This window comes from Chrysemys picta, chromosome 19 (assembly GCF_011386835.1).
Source record: "Chrysemys picta bellii isolate R12L10 chromosome 19, ASM1138683v2, whole genome shotgun sequence".
Taxonomy (NCBI): domain Eukaryota; kingdom Metazoa; phylum Chordata; order Testudines; family Emydidae; genus Chrysemys; species Chrysemys picta.
This window is the reverse complement of record NC_088809.1, coordinates 22,005,957-22,029,479: the sequence shown is the minus strand read 5'-3', so window position 1 is coordinate 22,029,479 and position 23,523 is coordinate 22,005,957. Positions and strand designations below refer to the sequence as shown.

The following is a 23,523-nucleotide window of genomic DNA, read 5'->3' as shown; positions in this document are numbered from 1 at the left end:
GCAGCCTTCTCTGAAAAGAGCTTCCTTACACACCCATGTGAGAACCCAACCTCTTCCGCAGATAGGACACAGCCTCAGACAGGATACATGACAAAGACGGAACAGATACAGCTGAGCCCACACAATAACTTGTAGCTAAAGACTTACATTTCAGTCCAGCAACCTCATAATCTTCTTCCTCTTCTTCATCCTCCTCAGCATCTTCCTCATCTGTGCCTTCCTCACCCTCTTCAGCCTCCTCTTCAGCAGAATCTTCGGTATAGTTTCTAAAGGCAAGATAATTAGCTAGAGGTCAGACGCTCTGAATAAACTAGCAGAGCCTGGCTAGCCTTGACCCTGGGAGTTCCACTGCATGTTTGTTCAGACACACAGACTTGCTGACCACCTCAATCTAAAACAAACAGTCGCTTCATATTGCTTCACACTGTAGCAATCGGTTCGTTTTCAGCAGGATATCATGTTATAGTTATGGCTGAGGGGGCACTTCCAGTCTCTTGCTACTTTCCAGGCTATCACTTTGGGGCTGACAGATTTCAGCCCAAATGCTAAAAACTTTCAACAGCTGAATATATGTGCAGAGAGAAACCGCTCTGCTGTTGTCCCACACATCTGAGCGCCATGTTACCGATAACTACATTTAACACTGTTTGCAGTGTAGTTATTCCTCAATAAGGACAAGTGCTTTGGGGTTTGAGGAAGAATGTCAGGATACCACATTGACCATATGCAGTCCTCTTGCCCAGGAAGTACAATGCATGGGGAGCATCTGAAACATTCAGTCACTACCAGCTTACACTGTCCAAGTGCAATGCAGCCAAGGTGGCCTTACCAGACTCTCCACACATTTGGTCAGCCAGTCCTTCCTCGAGTCTTCTCCCTCCAAAATCCATACTAAGTTTGTTTGAACATGAGTAGTAACATGAGACTGCAAGTAGTAGTGGAGCAGAGAAGAAAGAAGGCAGCCAGCAGACAGATTGTCAGATCTCCTGGCCGCCTTCTTTCTTCTCCCATTAAAGGGCTGCTTAAAAAGTTTTTGGGAGGAGACAGGGAGAGAAGAGTGTCTCCTTCCCTACTCTATCTCACTGCAGTGCCACTTTTCATGCCCTCTGTGGAGCGGAGCTGATTTAATGTGCTAACAATCAGGCAGACATCACAGCTACATTCCCACCTTTACTGAGCAAAGCACTGAGGGTGCACATGCACAGATGTCATAAAATGCAAAGTTCTGGTTCGCACAGTGAGTCTGACCCTTTGCATACATCTAATCCGAAACAACAACAAAAACCAGGAATAGAGAACAATATGCATACGCAGAAAGAGGCAGAGGTGTGCTTGCTGTGGAGCTACAACTTTGAATTTTCTGCCTTGCATGAGTAAAGTCTCCATCCATTAATTAAATGGAAAAAGACTAAGTTCATGCAACACTAAGAGCTGGAAGGTGTTCCAAGGCCAACATTCTCTCCCCTTCTATTCCAGCTGGGAAGAATAAAGTAGTAAATAGATAAGACAGGTGTTACTCCACCTGATGGCTCACATCCAGGAGCAAAGCAGCTTGCAGATGACTCTGACACATCAAAGCAACTGTGATCTCAGGCTAGAACAGCTGTGTTAAAGCCTTGCCATTTCAGGACAAGCCTGATAAACTCCTTTTAAACAGTGCCCAGAGAGTAATTAATACTGTTAGGCCCATATACCACCTGCATATGACAGTCTAATATACTTTGTATCACTGCTCTGGAGGGGAGGCTGGCTAGGTACCTATTCTTCAGGTGGTAGTTGGTAGCCTCATCCCTCTGGCATAAGTGAAAATGCAAACCACAGACAGTCATGATTAAAAGAGGAGAGAGGGTAGGTATCAAGTCTTTAGAGTTCAAAGGTGAGTGATAAGGTACCACTGGCGATCATGGTCTAAACAAACAGTTATGCTCAACATTGTTCTCTGCTGAGTAGCAGACGATGGGCTCAACGGCTCTCTCTTTTGGATGGACAGGAAAAGCAGTCAGTTCAGGCCACTTCTGAGAGCTCACCTCAGCTGGACGTCAGCAAGGACTGCAGTGCTAAGGAAGCGTGTTCCTATGAGCAAGCAGCCAGACTTGCTGCTCAAATGAGCCGAAGCACCAAGTGAGTTTCAGCACTAATAGCAGCCCTTTATTACTGCAGAGACTTTTTTCCACTGCTACAGTGGAGTTATTTATTTAATCCCCTCAAAATGTCACGGGTCACCACCACACAGGTGCTCTAATGTAAGAGCAGCCTGAAAAGATTGCTCTGCTATTGTTCAAGTGCCATCAGGTAATCTAGGCATTTCCCTCCTCTAAAAGCAGTTACTGATTAAGGACTAACGCTTTTGTCTCTTTGTGAAAGACTCCTTAGTTCTCAGAGCCTGATTAGAATTCCCCCCCCAGTGAAAGCATGAAGAGAAAGGAGGATCTCACCTCCCCCGGGAGCTGCGCCTGGCGGTAGAGGGCTGGCAAGCTGGGCACTGCCACTCGCCATCTGGTATCTCGTAGAGTGCTGGTCTCAGACAAAACAGGTGGAAGGCTTTGTTACATTCATCACACAGGATCAGCTTGTCATCCTCACCTAGAAGAAGAGAGAACCTGCATGAAGTTCAGTAGCACAGCTCTGCTTACCCTGAGCAGAAGCAGCTACCATTACAATGGAGAAGGGACAGAGGTGGAGGACCATAAAAACTCCTCAAACAGTATTGCAGCCTTTTAAAGTCTATGCAAGTTTCCCAGCCCTGCTGGATCTGGCTTTGAGCAGCACAGCGCAATTGCCCCAGTAGCAATGCTACCTCTGTGCTCCTCACTAACTTGAGCGAAAACCTATTTTGAGCCAGGTGCTTAGAGAACTTCACAACAGGACTCTCCTCCCTACACCTGAAATTCTAGTTCTGTCAAATCAAGCCAGTTGGACCTAGGTGGGTGCCTTCGACTCAACTAGAGCACCCTCTGCTGGCAATGGACAAAACCGTTTTTGCAATGCTTCAGATCGCCCACAGAGGGGACGCACTGTAGCTGTTCAAGAGGACATCTCACTCAGTCCTCCCAGCTTCCTCTTTCTACTGATGCTTAGCTCCCAAAGGCTAGCCTGAAAGTGCAAAGGGGACTAGCACGAGCCTCTGGCAAACTAGGAGAGAAAGTCTGTGTGGAAACAGAACCTCTGCTGCCCCCACCTCCCATGAGCATTTCAAGAGAGCTCAGCACCTTTCAGCGCACAAATGCAAAACAAGACAGTTACAGTGAGGTGCTATGTGCTACCAGGCTCTTCTCTAAGGGGAGAGAGATGGCTGCTGCCTGTGCACACCTCCCATTCAGAGAACATGGCAGGGTGACTGCTGCTGACTCTCTCTACACTCCCTCCCCCATAACCCCCAATTTACGTAGCTCCCCTTTGCATACCTTCACACGTCTTGCATAGAGGGGGACTCCTCTGGCCCAGGCCAGTTTCCTCCTCCACTTGCCAAAGTAGTAGTAGTTCAGGACACAAGGCCTCATCTCTCTGCCTACCCTCACATGAAGAGCAACAGCCACGAGTTGCTCTCTTCCAGCTCCTTCTCTTCCACCCCCATCAACCGCTCCCTAGAGCTGAGCATAGGTTGATGGTGGATAGCCTCACTCAGCCTAATCCCACCTTGTTCTCCCTCCTTCAATTGTGGGGTGTTGTATTAGCTCCTTTTGTAGCAGAGCAACCAAGAGAAGGGCTCAACTCACAAGGCTCCTAGAAAATTCAAGCCTGAAAGTGTGTGATATGAATACAGACAAGACAAGAATTGTTTTCAGGCAGTCTACTTTGACCAAGTGGAAGAGCACTAACAGAGGGCATATATAAATAGCTCGTAGCATGCAGCAGCTTCACCTATCATCACAGAGCCAAGTTACAGTGCAGGGGGCTTAGAAATATGACAGTTTCATTTAACCACAAACACTTGTGAGAGTTATTTCTGTCAGAAATGCTGAACTCAGAGTAAGCCCTGGGTTTGTGTAGGATGGCATGCACTCTGGATATGAAATGAAGACATGACTGTTCCCAGAAGAGTTTGTTATTTTGAAGAGGCACTTTCATACGATAGGGACTTGTATCCAGGTGATCCAATATTTAGGACACAGTACTTTCATAAACACAGAGACACAGGGAACAGCCCTCTGATGATGTGCAAGGCTAAGAAGAACCCGGGGTACTGCAGAAAGAACCAATGATAACATCTTGGCGTGCAGGAGAGGCTATGGAAATCACAGTTCTGCAGTGTTCTGTAAGTTTAATATAAAGACATTTAATTTGACTTTCGGTCTTAGGGCTCCTGACATTTGTGTTTCTGCTACTGAATGAGTGAATCCTGATATTCAGAACAAAAGCACAGCCAAGAGCAGGATGTGGAGAGTCACTCCAGGAGCGTGCTGCCCGGACAGGGCACTGACAGGCACCAGCGTTCCCCACTGTTAAGCAAGCTTGGGGCTGAAATCCATACCTTTCTTGCGACACACTTTGCATCTGGCATTCTCTGCAGACATATCCCATTTGATGCAGGCATCCAGCATCCCAAGCAGCACATGCATGCGGGAGAAGGTCTGGGCCTCCCGGATTGCTGTCTTCCACTTCTCCACCGCTGAAGCAACCTGCAGACAGAACTAAGTTTATACCAAAGCACAGGAACACAGGTCATTATAACTTGAAGACTTTTTACATCTCTTAGTTGGTGCCCTTGTCAGCCATAATTCAGCTATTGTATTTTCTACCTTCTACACAGCCTCACAGTCCTATTTGAGGCTTACCCTCTAATCAGCCTCACTGGGCCAGACATCTTGTTCATAACACTACAGTCCTTTTGTGCTTCATGACCAGCCTGAAACCACCTACACAAACTGCGCTACATTCTTTACTTTTGAAAGTCTAACCCAAATACTTGTCAGTCAAAGAAAATAAACAGCGGAATTTTAGCCCCATTAAAAGTAGGATGAAAGTTAAAAGGCAGCTGGCAGGCATTTTTCAGGTCATGACTGCTGAGAACAGTCTGTGCTGCCCTCCAGTGGACACTTGAAGAGCATTCATGTCTGTCAGCAAGATCCATTAAACAGTTTGCCCTCAAAGCTGTTCAGTTGACAGGTGGGTGACAGTGACATCAGCCACAGTCAGTTTTGACAGGCAAAGCATTCTGGGCCCCAAATACAAGAACAGTTATTTTCACTGAGCTGCGATAACTTCAGCACATTTGAGGTCCTCCCATTAGCTGCAAATTAGACTATAGTATTAAAACCTGGGATTTGCACCAGCATGACTGCTGGAGTCTGCACACAGTCAGCCACCCGTGAAATCTACATTTCAGCACCAGAGGTTTAAAAACAAAGGTGCAGTAAGTCGGAAATGCACTAGAACAGAGAAGCAATCCACAGCCTCTGCATGTTCAACTAAAAGGCTAATCCTCTGCTTTACAACGATGAGTCCTAGTCCTGACAGGGACATAATAGGACTCAAGTAAATGTTCCTCTACCCTAGAAAAATGAAAAAACAAACAGTAAAGTGTCAAATGTGAGAAAACTAAGCTCTGCAGCTGACAGCAATTTGGGAGCCAAACAAAACCCAGGATTTTTGCAGAGTTGCACATTCCCCTCCCACTGACTTCAAGGAAGTGCAGTATATATTGGATGCTTGGAAAAAAACCACACAAAATTGTTTTAACACCCTAATATCCTCACAGTCGCTTGCTGGTGTGGTACCTAGAGCAGGAGACACTGCCAGGGTCAGTGGAAAACGGCACAGAAAGTTGTGGAGATTTCAGGGCATCCCACCATTTTTTGCAGAACATTGTTGAGGTGCTTCACATATTGTGTAATTGATTTTCCAAATAACTGTTCCATGGCTTTTGCAGTTAACATCCTGGATCACTGGGCCAAGATACATTTGCAAAAGCTGTTGGCAGATTCTGCTCAGATTTTTCTACCCAAGTCTGTGGAATTTACCAGATCTTTAACACTGTTTCCCAAGCTCTATGAGGCTGGGGCATTTCAGCATTACCAGTCTCCAGGGGAACTCTGTTTATTGTTGCACCTTAACCTGTCAGGCATAGCATGAGAGTCAGTGAAGTTACTTGCATCCTCCTAGCTAGAGGAGACAGAATTCTGCCACTGCAACAAATGAACAAACAGAGGAAAATATCAAGAACAAAAAGGGCGTGGCAGGAAAAGCCTGCCGGGAGCAGGACAAAGAGCAGGCTAGAAAGCCTATTGTCTGGCAACCGGAGAATGAAAAAGTTCCCATCTGAATAAATGAGATTTAATTGTTTGTTGCTGAGCTTCACTTAAAAATCCTGGCTGCATTGAGGGTATGTCTACACTGCAATTACAAACCTGCGATTGGCCCACGTCAGCTGAGTCGGGCTCGCAGGGCTGTTTAATTGTGGTGTAGACATTTGGGCTCAGGATGGAGCCAGGGATCTAGGATCCTGCAAGGTGGGAGGATCCAAAGCTCAGGCAGCCTGGTTCCAAATGTCTACGCTGCAATTAAACAGTCCCACAGCTCAGGCCCCGCAAGCCTGAGTCCGCTGGCATGGGCCAGCCCCGGGTGTCTAACTGCAGTGTACACATACCCTTAGTGACTAATGCATCCAAACCGATGGCTAAAAAGCAAGAACTGGCCTGCTGCCTGCTCCCACGCAAATACCATTGACCAGGAGAAGGGCTAGTGATCTGCCCATCCCTCTCATTCTGGTCAGACAGTTGTGACCCTGTACTGTCGGCAGAAGGCACATGGCTAATTCTGTGTGCTCTCCCTAATGTACAGTCTGGGGTACATCTGCTAGTCAGGGCCATTTGCATGGAAACCAAGGCTGGTTTTCACATACTGCCTTAGGTCAGTCAATGTACTCAGTATTTAAGTTCAGGTCCACGCAGGAGCCAGTCTTAGAGGGAAGGCAAGCTACAATTGTAACATTCATTTACATTTCAAAGCTGCAACAGTCACTTTAGTGCTAAACATACCAGATAATGCCAGGTATGTCCAGGAAACTCCCACCAGCATAGCCAGATGTAACTGGTACTTAACTGGCTGTCCTATCAATCTACTGCCAAGACACAGGCATGACAGTAAGAGTTAAGAATTACTGGTAAGAGATCTGCGACTCCAGGGAGTGATTTAGACTGCCATGCTCTGGTAGTGCTGAAATCTAGTGTCACCTTTAAGCTCAACTGGATAATATGAACAGGAGTCACACTAGACAAATTGGGTGGTGCTAGAAGAGTTAGAGAACCACACCTGAACTCTGCTGGGCATGCATTCCCAAAGTGTGTTTAGAATACCACCACTCCAGCTTTTTATTTACAGAGTGAATCTGAATGTTCTAAGCAGTCTCAATAACACTGAAGGAAATTCAGCTATATTAGGAAAAGAAGTCAGTTTTGACAATGGGTGTCAAATTTCTCTATTCCCAGCTCTGGTGTGGACCGGGTCAATCAAGTTCAACACCGATTGGAGCAAAGCATGCTAGACACCTGGCTTTGCTAAGAGGAGTGCTGAGCTCCATAACCCTGGTTCATGGTAACAGGGGTACTGTTTGACAGTGCTAGAAGAGGTGGCAAGAGCAATCCGACCTCTGCTACAGTGGCTGGACACCCATTGTCAAAAATGGCTGAGTTTGGGGTAGATGCATAGACAAACAGCCACCGTTTTGAAACCTGGTTCAGCTCTAGTACTAGTATGGAAGGAGCTAAAGGCTTATCTACTGTTTTTGTACGGCTAGAACTATATCCATTCACAAATTAACGTTCTTAAATCGGTACTACCTCTAGTATGGATGCAGTTCTATAGGTGTGAAAGAATAGCTTATTCTTGTAAATGTTCCTGTTAATATGGGAAGATTAGAATAGAAAGGATCTGGATCACCAGAGATCTATTCACTCTAGAGTTTGTTTTCTAGGATAACTAGACCTTCCCTTTGTGCGAGTCACTCTGTTGCGGAAAAGGCTGGAGGATTCATCAAGAACTAATTAATTGGACTTTTCTATAGGAAACAACAAAAACTGAGGGATGCATCAATTCCCACTGGCTCTGAGCCAACTCCGCAACCTCTCTGAAGGTCACAGCGTAACAGACAAAGGCTCTCATCTCCCTTCTAACAGCGGCTCAGCAATGTTGATAAGAGCTCAAAACATGCAGAAATGAATGCATCATAGGAAGCACCAAGAGGCTCCTGCTCTTTCGTAGTGCTGGAAGCCTCTGTAACTTCAGTGGGAGCAGACTTGGCCAACATGGAGTGCTCTTGAAAGAAATCAGTCATAGGAAACATATCCCCACATAATGCAGTGTACTGAAACTACACAGTGCTCCTCTGTTCCACATCTGCACCAGGGTGGACCTTTTTAGACACCAGACAAGCTCCTTTGATTAGATCAGGCCTGCACAACATGCGGCCCGTGTGGGCTCACTGTGCGGCCCGTGTGGGGTGAGTAGGTAAGCGGCGGGTGAGGGAGGGGGGCCAAGGAGGCAAGTGGGCAGTGGCGGGGGATGAGTAGGGGGGAAGATCTTATTCTACTTCTAGCAAAAAGACATTTTTCTTTTACCTTAATTATACTACCTTAGGAGCCCACTATAACATATTACAAAGGTTCAATACTGCTGTTTTTTAAATTAATGGAGATATCCTATCTCCTAGAACTGGAAGGGACCTTGAAAGGTCATTGAGTCCAGCCCCCTGCCTTCACTAGCAGGACCAAGGTCTGATTTTTGTCCCAGATCCCTAAGTGGTCCCCTCAAGGATTGAGCTCACAACCCTGGGTTTAGCAGGCCAATGCTCAAACCACTGAGCTATCCCTCCCCCCTTTCCCCAGCGGTACTGGGGAAGGAGGGTTTGTTTCCGCAGGGCAGGTGGCGCTGAGGGGGAGAGTTTCGGGGGGGCTGGGCAGCGCTGGGGGTTGTTTCCGCGGGGCGGGCGGCACTGTGGAGGGTGTTGTGTTTCGGGGGGGGTAGCGCTGGGGGGGTTCGGCCCTCAGCTGTTTTCTTTGGAGTAATATGGCCCTCGCCGCTTTACGAGTTGTGCAGGCCTGGACTAGATGGTTGCAGTGCTCCCACCACACTGCCTGGGGCGGGGGGGGGGGGAGAGAGAGAGAGAGAGCGCGCACGCTGGCGCTGCAGCTTCTTTCCAGGTCTTCTTGGCCTCCTGCATCTTAAGAACACCTCTTCACTTCTGCTAATGTAGCTTCTCTGTTGCAGGCAGATGAGCTCATCTCCCTGGCTGGCCAGTCAAACTGCATGGAACCCTCAATTTGGCAAACTCTGGATCTCCCAACCTATCAGATACCTCTGCCCTTGTCCCCTTGCATAGCACCTATCCTACTGCACCCCCACTCCCCAGGAAACTTCAGCACCCCACAGGTCCCTCTCTATAGGAGAGGGGATTGAGAACACTTGGCATCTGCTCTACTAGCCCTTTCCAAATGGATGTAACATTTTCATTAAAGTTTTCTAAAAACACTCCCTGAGAAGTTCTCTTATTTGAAGATCCACCCACAGAGCAGGGAACCTAGGACCCCTACCAGCAGTGTAGTAGAGGCATGGGAACCAGAAAGCTAAATGCACTAACCAGTTTAATGCTTTTTAGGGAGGGAATAAACTATGGATTCTAAACATGATTTTTATTGTGACAGCACCCATTTTAGAACGTATGAGGCAAGTCACCCACCCCACAATACTGATTTGATTGCACACAGAACCTGAAACGGGGCAGGATAAGAGGAGGCACTGGGCTTCATACTAGATGGAGTAAGCCCAAAGAAGAGCTATTTAAAAGAAGAAATGGATCCTACAGTAACCAATAATACCTTGGCTTCTTCTGCCATTTTCTTCTCTTCATCTACCTCCTCCACCTTGGCAACAGAATCCTCTCCTTGATGTTTCCTTCTCTTCTGCTTAGGGGCCATGAAACCTTGTAGGAACTTCTTAATGACACTGGCCTGGAGAGCAATCACACATTCCCCAAAATCCTTTAGGCTCTCCAGCGAGCATACCTGTTGGGAACACCACAAAACCATGTAATAATAGGACAACCTACCCTAACCACCATCCCGAATAGGCTAGTCCTGCAAGTGTAGACCAGTGATACAGCATATTTCTGTTGCCACCAAACAGGTTGTAGATTCCCAACTCAAGGTGGTGGTCTTCCTGGATAACACTGACAACACAAGCAATCTATAAAAATAGAACCCATATTTTTAAATGCCTCTCACCATGGTAATTAAGCACCAGAGTAGACTTCAAGTAGCTCATCCATTTAGGTACGTCAGCAGCCTAGGTTCCTTGACCAAAAGTACTCCAGAGCATTCAGAGGCAAGAGGGGCAAGGAAGTGAATATTTTTAAAAGTTGGCTACGGACTTTCAGAGGAGCTCTCAGCAGCTGACTTAGCTTCTCTATCAGTACTGGCAGATGTGGTGAAATGTCGCTACAGGAAGGCCAAAAGAATTGAAAACTGCCAGTTCAGGGTCATCCTGAGGGCTTGGAGCAGTTTTCAATTGTTTTGGCCATCCTGCAGTAACATTTCACCACAAAAACCTGCCAGTACGGATAGAAAAGTTAAAACCACTGCTGAGAACTCCCCTAAAAGACTCCCCTCTAAAAAGCCATCCAAAGTTGTGGGAAATTAGTTGATTTAACAGTTTTACTGGATCTCCAGCCTCAAATTTAAGGTGGCACTTATGCCGAGAAACGAGCTACCAGTTCTTATCTAGAGGTTGGTGATGCATTTGGCGATACCACTATGGAAATGCAGTACACAAAAGGGAAAGTCACAACTGAATTTCTAGAGCTATTTGCTCAAGGGAATACTTAAGAGCAGGAGCCCATAATGGTTACAAGCCCTGGTGTGCCAGAACTTTGTCCTAGTTTTTCACCTTCAGAGCTACTACAGGGGCATAAGTTTAATTCCTGTGTTCCCTTACCCTGGCTTCAAACTCCGACGTCTCATCAACATATCCCAGCCCTCCTTTCTGTAGCCGAGTTGCCACCTCAATAAGATCGCTACGGAGGAAGTTGAGCAGCTCCTGATTGCCATCACAAGACTTCAGGCCCAGGTTTTGTTTCCGAGCTAAGTGGATGGAATGCGTGAGGTCCTGATACCTGGAAAAATCAAGAGACCACCTTTTGAACAGATGCAGGCTACTCCACAGCACGTAGTCAGTAATGGCTGGAGTATGCTGGAGGGAACAGCAGAAGCCCAAATTTAATCTGCACACTTCATCAGCTACAACTGTACAGAACTATCAATTTTCAACAGCATGCTGTAGCCCTGCCGCTGAGGAGCAGTGCCCTTATTTCCAGCTGTGACCGCAGCAGTTTAAGAGCTGACACGGTGTCTTGGTGGCTCAGACTTTTGCTGATGGAGAACTCATAATATGTTCCTGAAAAGAAAAGCAGCCCCTCTTCCCGCCCCCTTCCTTTATACGCACATGATCCTAGCTTTGCTTTGTGCACCCATGCTGGTACCAGGATGGTTTACCCTGAGCAGAACGCACCTTGCAATGGGCAAGGTGTATGCACAGTAGAGAACAGTGGCCTCACCTTTTCTGCAGCCGCTCCTTCAGCTGGCTCTCTCTTATTCCCTGGGGGTGCAGGCAATCCAGCAGCTCATCCAGCTCCTTCTGACTATCACAGAGAAACCTGAAAGACATAACAAGCATTGACACCAGCTCTGCTGCCTTAACAGGGAGGATAAAAGCCTCCTCTGAGATGGTCAGTCCCGCTCCCTGCCTTGCAGGTATTTGTGAGTTATGCCCAATCCCCACCAGGCAAAGTGACAAATCATTCCAGTTGTATTATGGTGGTACAGAGGCCTAAAGTTGCCCCCATTTGCTATGTCTAAGATGCGGCTAAGTCTAGGGTGGAGAAAAAACAGAAGACGGGTGGGGGGGTAGTTTTATTTAATTAAAAATAAACGTATATTTTTAAGGCAGCAGGTTTCTGTTCATACGTATCTACCCTGACTCCCCTCCCCTGCCTTTGAATGTAGAATAAACCTTAGGGAACTCCCTCTCTTAACCCTCACCCAAGTGCTGTCCCCCTCATCTTGCTCTCCAAGCAATGAAAATGTGGTTACCTCCTCAGCAAGGTGTTAGTGAGATTCAGCACTAATGACAGTCCCCTAAACACAGGTAGTGCTGAGACCTCACCCTAAGTCTCTTACTAGAGGGGTGTGATTTTTTTTCACTTAAACTAAACAAATCAACCTCCCTGTCTTCTTCCCCAAACCCTACTCTAACCTGGGAGAATCCAAGCTGCATACTTGAGATGTTCCTAAACCCTCCTTTATTTATTAAACAGGACAGAGCCATTTGGGAAATAACTTTGGTTGTTTGTGACCTTGGGGAAGGCAGTAACAGGTCAGGTCATCTGTCCCCAGAGACTATGCAAATGGATTACTCACAGCTTGTTACCAACTAGCATATATGCCCCTTCCCTCAGGCATCAGGACCCAGGCAACCACCACAGCATGCCTGAGAAATATTCATATATCAGACCTCTGCAGGCCAGCCACTTGGAGCTCAGCCCATGCCTTTACCATAGCACGGTTGGTCCTTAGGCGCTTCTGTAATACACATGATTTAATAATACCAAACATTACACATTGGATGTGGAGTCTAGATCTGATGCCAAATTCCAGAGAGCTGTTGGACAATTCTTAGCTAGCTAGGTGTAGCGTAGCTTGCTTTACATGCTCCCATGCCTTGTGACACATGAGGCAACCTAGTATTTCCACTGCTGTCCGTCTAGTGACACATTTTTTGCTCCATTCTAGTCAATTTCCAAGACTGCGGCATCTTTCTCAATAGTTTTCTTATGTAGTTCGTTGTCCTCTTCTTTTCCATATTCCATGAGGTGGTATCCCGTCAGGAGCTTCTCCAGGAATGCAGTTTTTAGACACTCTTACAACATGTCCAAACCACAGCATTTTCTCGAATCATTGTCACATCATTGTAGGTGTAGTTAGGACTCCTTAGACCCTTCCTGTTCAATATGGGAACCACTAGCTAGTCACCGTAAGTGGTATCTGCACAGAGACTCAGTACCTTACAGTAACTAATTCTTTCATGTTTTGTTTGCATAAGTCCCTGCTCCTTCATAGAACATCTCTGCTAGGAGTCTGGAGTAGTGAGAGAACTGAGAGGCAGTTGGGGCTACTCAGTCCTTTATACCCTTGGGTTTTGGTGGGGGAAGCATGAGGACATGCAGGGCACAGGCATGGGCCCAGCAGACAGCGTGGTCAAAAGATTCGCATCTCATGCACACCATAAGTGGAATCCACACAGACAAAACATCTTAAACGAAGATACAAAGCCAGTCCTCTCTTTAGTTCTCATTTTTGTCTCAGTAAGTCACATTTGTTTTATTGGACTAACTTATTCTGTAGCTGTATTGCTAGAATGAGTCAAACCACTAAAACCAGCAGGCTCGAATTTTCAAACACTTATTTTTTCCCCCGTGGATTTTATATTCAACAAGTTTTATTATTCTTTTAAAAATACAAAAAAAAAAAATTTTAAAAACAACCCCGCCCTCCCGCAGCAAATACTGTCTTATGCCAAGAGGATCTGTAACAGTCTCTTTCTAGTGGTCCACCTGTATCTCTTACATTTACACACAACATAAGGGGAAACAAGTGGGGAATATTCAGTTTGGCTGATTAGAACGGTTATGGAGCGGTACTAGCCATTCCATAGTCCAAGATGCATAACTATATTTCCAATTTAAACCCAAAGTTGGCACTCCCTCCCCACTACACAAATAAAGGAGTATCTGCCTTAATGTCAGTAAATTAAGTCTGGAGCTTGCTGGAGCGGAGGTAGAACTTTCCTATCAAATTTGAAGTGAACTGAACAAGGGGTTCCATGGCACCCTAAAAAATACTGGGTAACAAAAAACATTTGGCTACTGAGAACAGTTTACATGTAGTTGAAATCTAATGCCTGGCACTAAAGATCAGTCAATTAAACTATTTTAAAATTGTAATTTCACAATGCTCCAATAGTCCCCGCACACAACCTCTGCAGGGGGGCTGGACTGTCAGATTCATACTACTGCAGATCTGCCAGCCCTGCTATGAGATCCTCTGTTCAGGGAGCCCTTATGGAGCACAGTTCCGTTATGCACATGAGGTATGGGAGCTTTCACAGAATATCAGGGTTGGAAGAGACCTCAGGAAATCATCTAGTCCAACCCCCTGCTCAAAGCAGGACCAATCCCAACTAAATCATCCCAGCCACGGCTTTGTCAAGCTGGGCTTAAAAGCCTAAGGATGGAGATTCCAGCACCTCCCTAGATAACCCATTCCAGTGCTTCACCACCCTCCTAGTGAAATAGTTTCCCCTAATATCCAACCTAGACCTCCCCCGCTGCAACTTGAGACCATTGCTCCTTGTTCTGTCATCTGCCACCACTGAGAACAGCCAAGCTCCATCCCCTTCAGGTAGTTGAAGGCTGCTATCAAATCCCTTCCCTCCCCCCCCCCCCCCCCTTCTGCAGGCTAAATAAGAGGAGAGGCTGAGGGAACTGGGCTTAAGTCATGTGCCCCAGACTCCTAATCATTTTCGTTGCCCTCCGCTGGACTCTCTCCAATTTGTTCACATCCCTTTTGTAGTGGGGCCCCAAAACTGGAAGCAATACTCCAGATGTGGCCTCACCAGTGCCAAATAGATGGGAATAATCACTTCCCTCGATCTGCTGGCAATGCTCCTACTAATGCAGCCCAATATGCTGTTAGCCTTCTTGGCAACAAGGACACACTGTTGACTCATATCCAGCTTCTCATCCACCGTAATCCTCAGGTTCTTTTCTGCAGAACTGCCGCTTAGCCAGTCGGTCCCCAGCCTGAAGTGGTGCATAGGATTCTTCTGTTCCAAGTGCAGGACTCTGCACTTGTCCTTGTTGAACCTCAAATTTCTTTTGGCCCAATCCTCCAATTTGTCTAGGTCACTCTGGACCCTATTCCTACCCTCCAGCATATCTACCTCTCCCCCAAGCTTAAGGTCATCTGCGAACTTGCTGAGGGTGCAATCCATCCCATCGTCCAGATCATTAATGAAGATATTGAACAAAACCAGCCCCAGGACAGACCCCTGGAGCACTCCGCTTGATACCGGCTGCCAATTAGACATTCAGCTGTTGATCACCACCTGTTGAGCCCGACAATCTAGCCAGCTTTCTAGCCACCTTTAGTCCATTCATCCAATCCATACTTTAACTTGCTGGCAAGAATACTGTGGGAGACCATAACAAAAGCTTTGCTAAAATCAAGATATATTATGTCCACCTCTTTCCCCATATCCACACAGAGCCAGTGATCTCATCATAGAATCCACTGGTTGGTCAGGCATGACTTGCCCTTGGTGAATCCATGTTGACTGTTCCTGATCACCATCCTCTCCTCCAAGTGCTTCAAAATGGATTCCTTGAAGACCTGCTCCATAATTTTTCGAGGGACTGAGGTGAGGCTGTAGTTCCCTGGATTCTCCTTCTTCCCTTTTAAAAGATGGGCACTACATTCGCCTTCTTCCAATCATCCAGGACCTCCACTGATTGCATGAGTTTTCAAAGCTCTGCAGGAGCTTCTGTAATTACTACCAGCTGCCCATGAATGGCAATCTCTGCACTTGTAGAGGGAGTAAACCTTGCAGTAATGAGTTTGTGAGCACCAGTGGCTATGCCATAAACTAGGCTGTAGACTATGCAGGACAGAAGCTGAAATTGCTGTGCTATGCAATGCATAACATACCAATCCTTTCCAGCACATCAGACTGATTTTTCAGTTTACTTAATTGGCTGTAACTTAGTGAATCTAACCCTTGGGATAAATGGCTGTAAATTCAAATGCCAATTTTAAACAAGTCTAATCTTAGAACATAAGAACAGCCACACTGGGTCAGAACAAAGATCCATCTAGCCCCGTATCCTGTCTTCCGACAGTGGCTAATGCCAGGTGCCCCAGAGGGAATGAACAGAACAGGCAATCAAGTGATCCATCCCCTGTTGCCTATTCCCAGCTTCTGGCAAATAGAGGCTAGGAACACCATCCCTGCCCATCGCGGCTAATAGCCATTGATGGACCTATCCTCGATGAATTTATCTAGGTCTTTTTTGAACCCTGTTATAGCCTTGGCCTTCACAACATCCTCTGGCAAAGAGTTCCAGTTTGACTGAGTTGTGTGAAGAAATACTTCCTGTTTGTTTTAAACCTAGGACTCCATGTATGAGCTTTGCCAATATACCTGGGAGGTCAGAATAGAGAAAACATATTACAAATAATTCAATGTCCAGATTGTCTGCTGCCCTTCATAGCAACTCCTGACAACAACAGGTCCTTCTAGGAGGTGGAATTGGAGCAGTCTCAGTGTCACCATCTCCTCGGGTGGGGAAGTGGGGGAGAAAGGGTTGAGAGGAGTCTCTTGTGATCTTGGAGTCACTTCCTTCCAATCTTCCTCCTGAGCCTCTGCCTCTTTCCTCACAGTCTCTCGTTCCCTTTTTGAGGTCTACTGCACTGAGTGGGCTAGTCATGGACCTAGTTGGTGCAGTGGACCCCAGGCCATTTGTAGAAGCAAGAGGGACAGGAGCATCTCCTACAGAAGTGGGACCAGAATGCCCAATAAGACTAGGGTGTAAAGCCAAATGGATAAGACTGAGACAGTGCTATGGCTCAAAGTGATGTCTGACAAGAGATGTAAGGATGTTTTGCTGGAGATCTCTGGGCAGCCCTAAAGACTGTTGGTGATTGAGAGGATGATCTGAGAGTTGCTCAACTCAGGGAATCCTTGGGGAGGGGAAGAGGGGGATGGATGTCTGGAAAGGGTCTCTGCTTGATTCTGGAGGAAGTTTGAGAGTGAAGAGGAGGAGGAGTATGTCTGTTCTAGAGGTGATGTTGACTATTCTTCTGCACTGCATTGAATACCAGTACTGAGGGTATAATTCTTCCTGGTGTTGGTGGCATTAGTACAGAGGACAGTGCCAGGGGCTCAATGTCATTAATTTGTAACAGATTTGCAAGTACTGTTAAGGATTTCTGTATGGTAACAGGACTGGTAGGGAGAGTGGGGCACTGGTACTGGGCTTCGATGTCTGTATGGATTTAGTTCCACTTGCAGCCAGTTGAGACAAATAATCAGCCTTTCACTAAACTCTCCAGGGCAATCAGGCCTCTGTGCTCATGATTCAGAGGAGACAGGAGGTCCATAATTCCCCATTTCTTTCACCTCACCCATTCTGGGGAAGGAGACTAGTAGCTTGAGTTGCCCTTCAAGAGCAGCTCAGATCTGCCTTACCTCAATGTGAGCAAACAATACCAGGCTTTGGCACCAAGCTCTGTTTGGAGGATTAAGTCAGCTGAGATCCTCTCTGTACTGGTGATGGCAGCCCTCTAGGTAGAGTCCCTACTAATAGGGGTGCTGAAGAAGTGGGATCTCTGGAAGGCGAGTCCCTTTATGGAACTGGAGGAGCATCTTTCTGAATCGGATGCTCTCCTCATGGATTGCGCCAGTAGGTAGAACTTTAGCCATCAATTACTTTGAAACTGTCAGTTCTGATGGAGAAGACCAGCCTACAGAGCAATGGCCAAGGGTACCCATCAGTTGATGGAATAAGCCTGTCACATGACAGGCACAGCTTGCATCCACAGGGTTAGCCTCAGCCATTTGGTGGAATAGCACCTTGGTGATGAGTAGTAATCATCAGAAGAAGGAAAGAAAATATAAAAAAAATAAAGGGACTTCCAACAGGAAAGTGTCCATAAACTAAGCAACTAAACTAGTTAATAGTAATTAATGTTTATGAAGTGTTTCAATTAAAGGGTGCCAGTGGGTGGGAGGTAGAGACCACAATGTTCTATCTCAACGCCACCAGCACCAACAGGGAACTAACAGGCAATTGGGGCCACTCTGCTCTATGTGCCTTCACTGCAGGAGGGTGATGAGCACAAGGAAATGCAGGGCACAAGCATGGCCCCAAAGGTTACTGTTGGTCAAAAGATTCCAATTTCTCATGTACCGCAAGTGGGAGCCACACAGGCTATTATAATTTAAGCAAGGTCACTTCTCAAACAAGGTCATGTGCATGGTATTAAAGACAGGATTAGTATTGTAGGTAGACAGACATGTTCTTAGTGGACCAGAATAAATAAGTGTTTTGGCTGTTGTACCAAAGAATGAGAATCTCAGAAAATTAAAATAAGAAAACCTATTCAAGTCTGGCTTTTTTTAATCTACTGATTTAAAAATCACCCTATTCTAGCAGCAGCAATTCAAAGTCTTACTATCTCTTGGCTCATCTGTCTTTATTACCCACAATAACCAGTAGCGCATGTTACACTTCCAAAGTATAGGATTGGGAGGCTACCAAACTAATTCAGCAACTGAACAGGACAATTGAAAAAGCAATAGCTGTAATTAGATGGTTATTACAAAGGGACCATCATACATTAAGAATAAAAAGCATTTGTTCAAACAAAAATATTACTGGATACTCCTATTGTGTCTAACTTCACTACAGAACCACAATACACAGTGTGTGAAACAAAATGGAATGGTCACCTCCTTAAAGATCAGAGGGTCCTGTGGCACCTTTAAGACTAACAGAAGTATTGGAGCATAAGCTTTCGTGGGTGAATACCCACTTCATCAGATGCAAGTAATGGAAATCTCCAGAGGCAGGTATAAATCAGTATGGAGATAACGAGGTTAGTTCAATCAGGGAGGGTGAGGTGCTCTGCTAGCAGTTGAGGTGTGAACACCAAGGGAGGAGAAACTGCTTCTGTAGTTGGATAGCCATTCACAGGCTTTGTTTAATCCTGATCTGATGGTGTCAAATTTGCAAATGAACTGGAGCTCAGCAGTTTCTCTTTGGAGTCTGGTCCTGAAGTTTTTTTGCTGTAAGATGGCTACCTTTACATCTGCTAGACACCACAGTACAAATAAGCGATGGCCACGTTACCACCACCCTATACCGAAAACCCCACCGACCGCTACGCCTACCTTCATGCCTCCAGCTTCCACCCCGGACACACCACACGATCCATCGTCTACAGCCAAGCGCTGAGGTACAACCGCATCTGCTCCAACCCCTCAGACAGAGACCAACACCTACAAGATCTTCACCAAGCATTCTCAAAACTACGATACCCACACAAGGAAATAAAGAAACAAAACCAACAAAGCCAGACGTATACCCAGAAGCCTCCTGCTATAAGACAGGCCCAAAAAAGAAACCAACAGAACTCCACTGGCCATCACCTACAGTCCTCAGCTTAAACCTCTCCAACGCATCATCAGTTATCTACAACCCATCCTAGACAATGATCCCCCACTTTCACAGACCTTGGGAGGCAGGCCAGTCCTCGCCCACAGACAACCCGCCAACCTTAAGCATATTCTCACCAGCAACCACGCACCGCACCATAACAACTCTAACTCAGGAACCAACCCATGCAACAAAACTTTGATGCCAACTCTGCCCACATAGCTACACCAGCAACACCATCACAGGACCTAACCAGATCAGCTACATCATCACCGGCTCATTCACCTGCACGTCCACCAATGTTATATATACCATCATGTGCCAGCAATGCCCCTCTGCTATGTACATTGGCCAGACTGGACAATCACTATGCAAGAGGATAAATGGACACAAGTCAGATATCAGGAATGGCAATATACAAAAACCTGTAGGAGAACACTTCAACCTCCCTGGCCACACAATAGCAGATGTAAAGGTAGCAAAACAGCAAAAAAACTTCAGGACCAGACTCCAAAGAGAAACTGCTGAGCTCCAGTTCATTTGCAAATTTGACACCATCAGATCAGGATTAAACAAAGCCTGTGAATGGCTATCCAACTACAGAAGCAGTTTCTCCTCCCTTGGTGTTCACACCTCAACTGCTAGCAGAGCACCTCACCCTCCCTGACTGAACTAACCTCGTTATCTCCATATTGATTTATACCTGCCTCTGGAAATTTCCATTACTTGTGTCTGATGAAGTGGGCATTCACTCACGAAAGCTTATGCTCCAATACTTCTGTTAGTCTTAAAGGTGCCACAGGACCCTCTGTTGCTTTTTACAGATTCAGACTAACACGGCTACCCCTCTGATACTTGACTCCTTAAAGATGTTCATTTAGCTTTCCACACTTCAATTGTTTCCACTGGAAATGATCTACAGCCCCCTTTTATACTAGATACTGGTCTTTATAAAACACCAAGGTGGTTCAGAACCCCATGTCTCTTATGAAGTTGAGACACCTCATTTCTGGGACCACACTAAATAGTCCAGCAAATTTTACTGAACCCAATGGTCTGTTTATGAGCATAGAAGTGCAGCCATGAGAAAGCAGATTACCATAAGTTCTGTCCCTGTTTGGGTACAGTGGTCTCTATCGGAATGTCTGTAACATGCACGGATCTGTGATGAGTGTTCACTCTGCCACCTGCAGCCATGTTCTTTCGCTTATCTGTAAAAGATTCACACAAAATTACAATGCACTCATTAATGGTCGCATCTCAACCTTTTACTTCACAAAGCTATACTGACTAGTTAAAATGGTTATATCAGACTGCTGCTGGGGTAGTGAGACAGCAAAGGAGGCAAAATTGCTCAGTAAGCCCCTTCACGTATTTGGCCAGGGAGACATATAATTTGTTTTCCATAAAGAAACTAAATCAACAGTGAATATGCTTCAGTCAGTTACTATCCTGGTATTTACAAAGGTATCACTATGGCATTAAGGCCCAGTACAAGAAAGGGACATTAGAAATAACATCTATTACAATTTTACAAAAGGCTCTTTTCTCAGTATATATTGACCAGATACTCCATCTAGTGCTTGGAAGCACAAATACAATGTACAAATCTCAGAGTCTTTCCTTTCCAACTGAACTCCAGTATATAATTCCTTTGAAATTATTAGATATATGGGCATAAACATTCACCGACCTTTTATTTATTTCAAGTCTGTATGTATGTGCATGCTATGAAAATATATTCACCAATTCCATCAGTCACACAAAGATTCCTTGCCTACATGCTTTATAGATGACATTTATAAAACAAAAATAAAACAAAACACAGCTACCCCTCTGATACTATATAAGCCAAGCCATTAATGCCATTTCCCTCCCTTCCCAACCCTCAAGTGTCTCAGGGAATGCTCTCTTCCTATCGTCGTGAATTCACAATAGAAAGTCTCAGCATTTGTGCTGTTCACATTGGGATGTATGCCAAAAAAGGAGGAGCTACACTTTGGTGTAAAGAGGTATCTTAGGGTATGTCTACGCAGCAATGTAAGCCTAGTGGGACTCAAGTCAGCTGACCCATGTCAGGGAACCCGCCTGGCTGCTGCCAGTTGCAGAAAGGTGAAGGGCTTCCCCCAGGCTTGGGTGCAGTGTGCTCCAGCACCCCATGGGGTTTCCTTAGCCCTGTCTCCACCGCACCCAGGGAGGTAGGGATAAGGGAACCCGGGAGGCTGTAGGGAAGTTTTGGGGCTGGCTCCCACTCACTGCCCTCACTGTGCACCTGCCCAGGCTCCTAGACACACGCAGCCCCAGGAAGGACAGGGGCACAAGAGAACGGAGCGAAGACCAAGCGGCTGCCCTGCAGGGAGGGGAAGTGGCCAGAGTGTTGGGGATCATCCCTCCCTCCCCCGGCTGTGCTGAGAGCTTTGCTGCTCCCCCTTCCTGCAGGGCAGCCACTTTGTCCCTGCTGCACTCTCTGCCGCCCCCCTCCTCCCTCCCTGGGGCTGTGTGTGCAGGGGTGCCTGGGCAGCATGCACCAAAATCCAGCTGTGCTCTTATAAGCTGAAAGCAGTTCTCTTTGCAAAAAGCTTCTTCTGATGGGTCTCCATTGCAAACCCTGCAGGCTCCCTGGGAGTGCGCTTGCAGACCAGTGTTCAGCAGACAATGGGTTAATGCTCATCTGAGCTGCTACAGTTTTGCAAAAGGATGTGTGGCTTCCACTCCAATAGAGTGCAATAGACTGCTCCACAGATTGTTCACAGAGAGAGGACTCAGGAAGTTGCCCCAAAGAACTCTGGGATACATGTAGAAGACTTCTGAGACCCGAGACAAGCTGGGGCCACGTGCACACAGGAAAGCAATAGGGGTTGGACCCTATGTTCCAGCTTAACACGGGCTTGGACCCTCCAGCCCTGCAGGGTCCTGGGACCCTAGGTTTGAGCCCTAGGTTAACAACTGGTGTGGGGACACAAGGGGGAGATTAGGTTTACACTGCTATGTAGACATACCTGAAAGGACACCTCACTGTAATAACCTGCAACATGGAGTCTGAGCCCAGGTCAATTGACTTGGGGCTGCAGGGCTAAAAACTGCTATGCGGACTTCCAGGCTCAGGCTGGAGCCTGGGCTCTGAGACCCACCCCTCTTGCAGGGTTTCAGGGCCCGGGCTCCAGCTGAGTGTGTACAACACGTATTTTAGCCCCACGCCTCGAGCCCCAAGTGCCCAAGTCAGCTGACCTTGGCCAGCCATGGCTAGGCCACGGGTATTTTACTGCAGTGTAGATATACCAGAGCTATTTTGTTGTAAGAAAAACCACTTCAAGTGGATTTCATGTCGCTTGTTAGACAAGGTGTTAGAGAGCAGTGTCAGGCACAAATTCTCTACATCAGATTTTAGGTGTTACATGTAATCTTTAAGAGCAGCAAACCATCCAATTAGTTTAGGGCCTTCTTGAAGATGCAACACATGCATTCTAGTAGTTTCCCAGGGAAATGAAGAGTGAACATTTAAGGGAGGGAAGAATCCATGGAATAGCTACTCATTTGTGGAGGACTAGAGGAAACTGACAGAACTGCTCTGCACAACTGCCCCTCTGGCCAAGCACTGCTGTTAGAGGAATAAGCCACTTCTATAGCAAACCCGCATCTACCAACCCATAAACAAGGAAGTGCTGAATGACTGAAATTCAGTTGAAGTTGGCAGAGGATACTTGACTCCCAATAAAATGGAAGCACCTTCATTTCAGTTCTGCCCTCCCATCTCCGATTAGCCTGAAGGCAAATGGCAGCAATCTCTGCAGCTTCGCATCAGGGAACCAGACCCCCTGAAGTAGCCACCTCCGCACAGTGGCTGCCACTAGGCAATGGCCAGTCCAACTGTGGCTATTTTAAGGAATCCCAGATACTTACGTTTAAGCTATCAAAAGGAGCCAAGAGGTGTATAGGCCAGGGGTGGCCAAACCGCGGCTCGCAAGCCACATGTGACTCTCTTACAGTTAAAGTGCAGCTTGCGGAGGTGTCCGTCCCCTCCCGCCCCCCCAAAAAAGACTTGGTGGGCGGAGCTCTGGGCTTGTGCCCTGTGGCAGGGTGGTTGATCTCGGGCTTCTGCCCAGCAGGAGGGGGTTTTTGGGGCTTCATCCCTGTGGGGGGGGGGGGGGAATGCCTGGCAGGGCTCAGAGCTTCAGCAAGAGTGGGGCTGAAGCCCTGAGCCCCAACAGGCGCGCCCGGCTCTCGAACTTCTGAAGATTACCGTACGCGGCTTGGAGGGTCAG

At 46.7% G+C, this 23,523-nt stretch overlaps 1 protein-coding gene across 1 annotated transcript in view; it reads right to left on the bottom strand.

The window, feature by feature from the left end:
• Positions 1-23,523, bottom strand: part of BAZ1B (bromodomain adjacent to zinc finger domain 1B) — an 84,359-nt gene that overhangs the window by 8,065 nt on the left and 52,771 nt on the right. The window contains exons 10-16 of the mRNA XM_005294327.5: positions 20,361-20,472; positions 11,546-11,644; positions 10,927-11,104; positions 9,813-9,998; positions 4,472-4,619; positions 2,436-2,583; positions 148-266 (exon numbers count right to left, since the gene is read on the bottom strand). Coding sequence (XP_005294384.2) covers positions 148-266; positions 2,436-2,583; positions 4,472-4,619; positions 9,813-9,998; positions 10,927-11,104; positions 11,546-11,644; positions 20,361-20,472 — 990 coding nt within the window. The remainder of the gene's footprint in view (positions 1-147; positions 267-2,435; positions 2,584-4,471; positions 4,620-9,812; positions 9,999-10,926; positions 11,105-11,545; positions 11,645-20,360; positions 20,473-23,523) is intronic.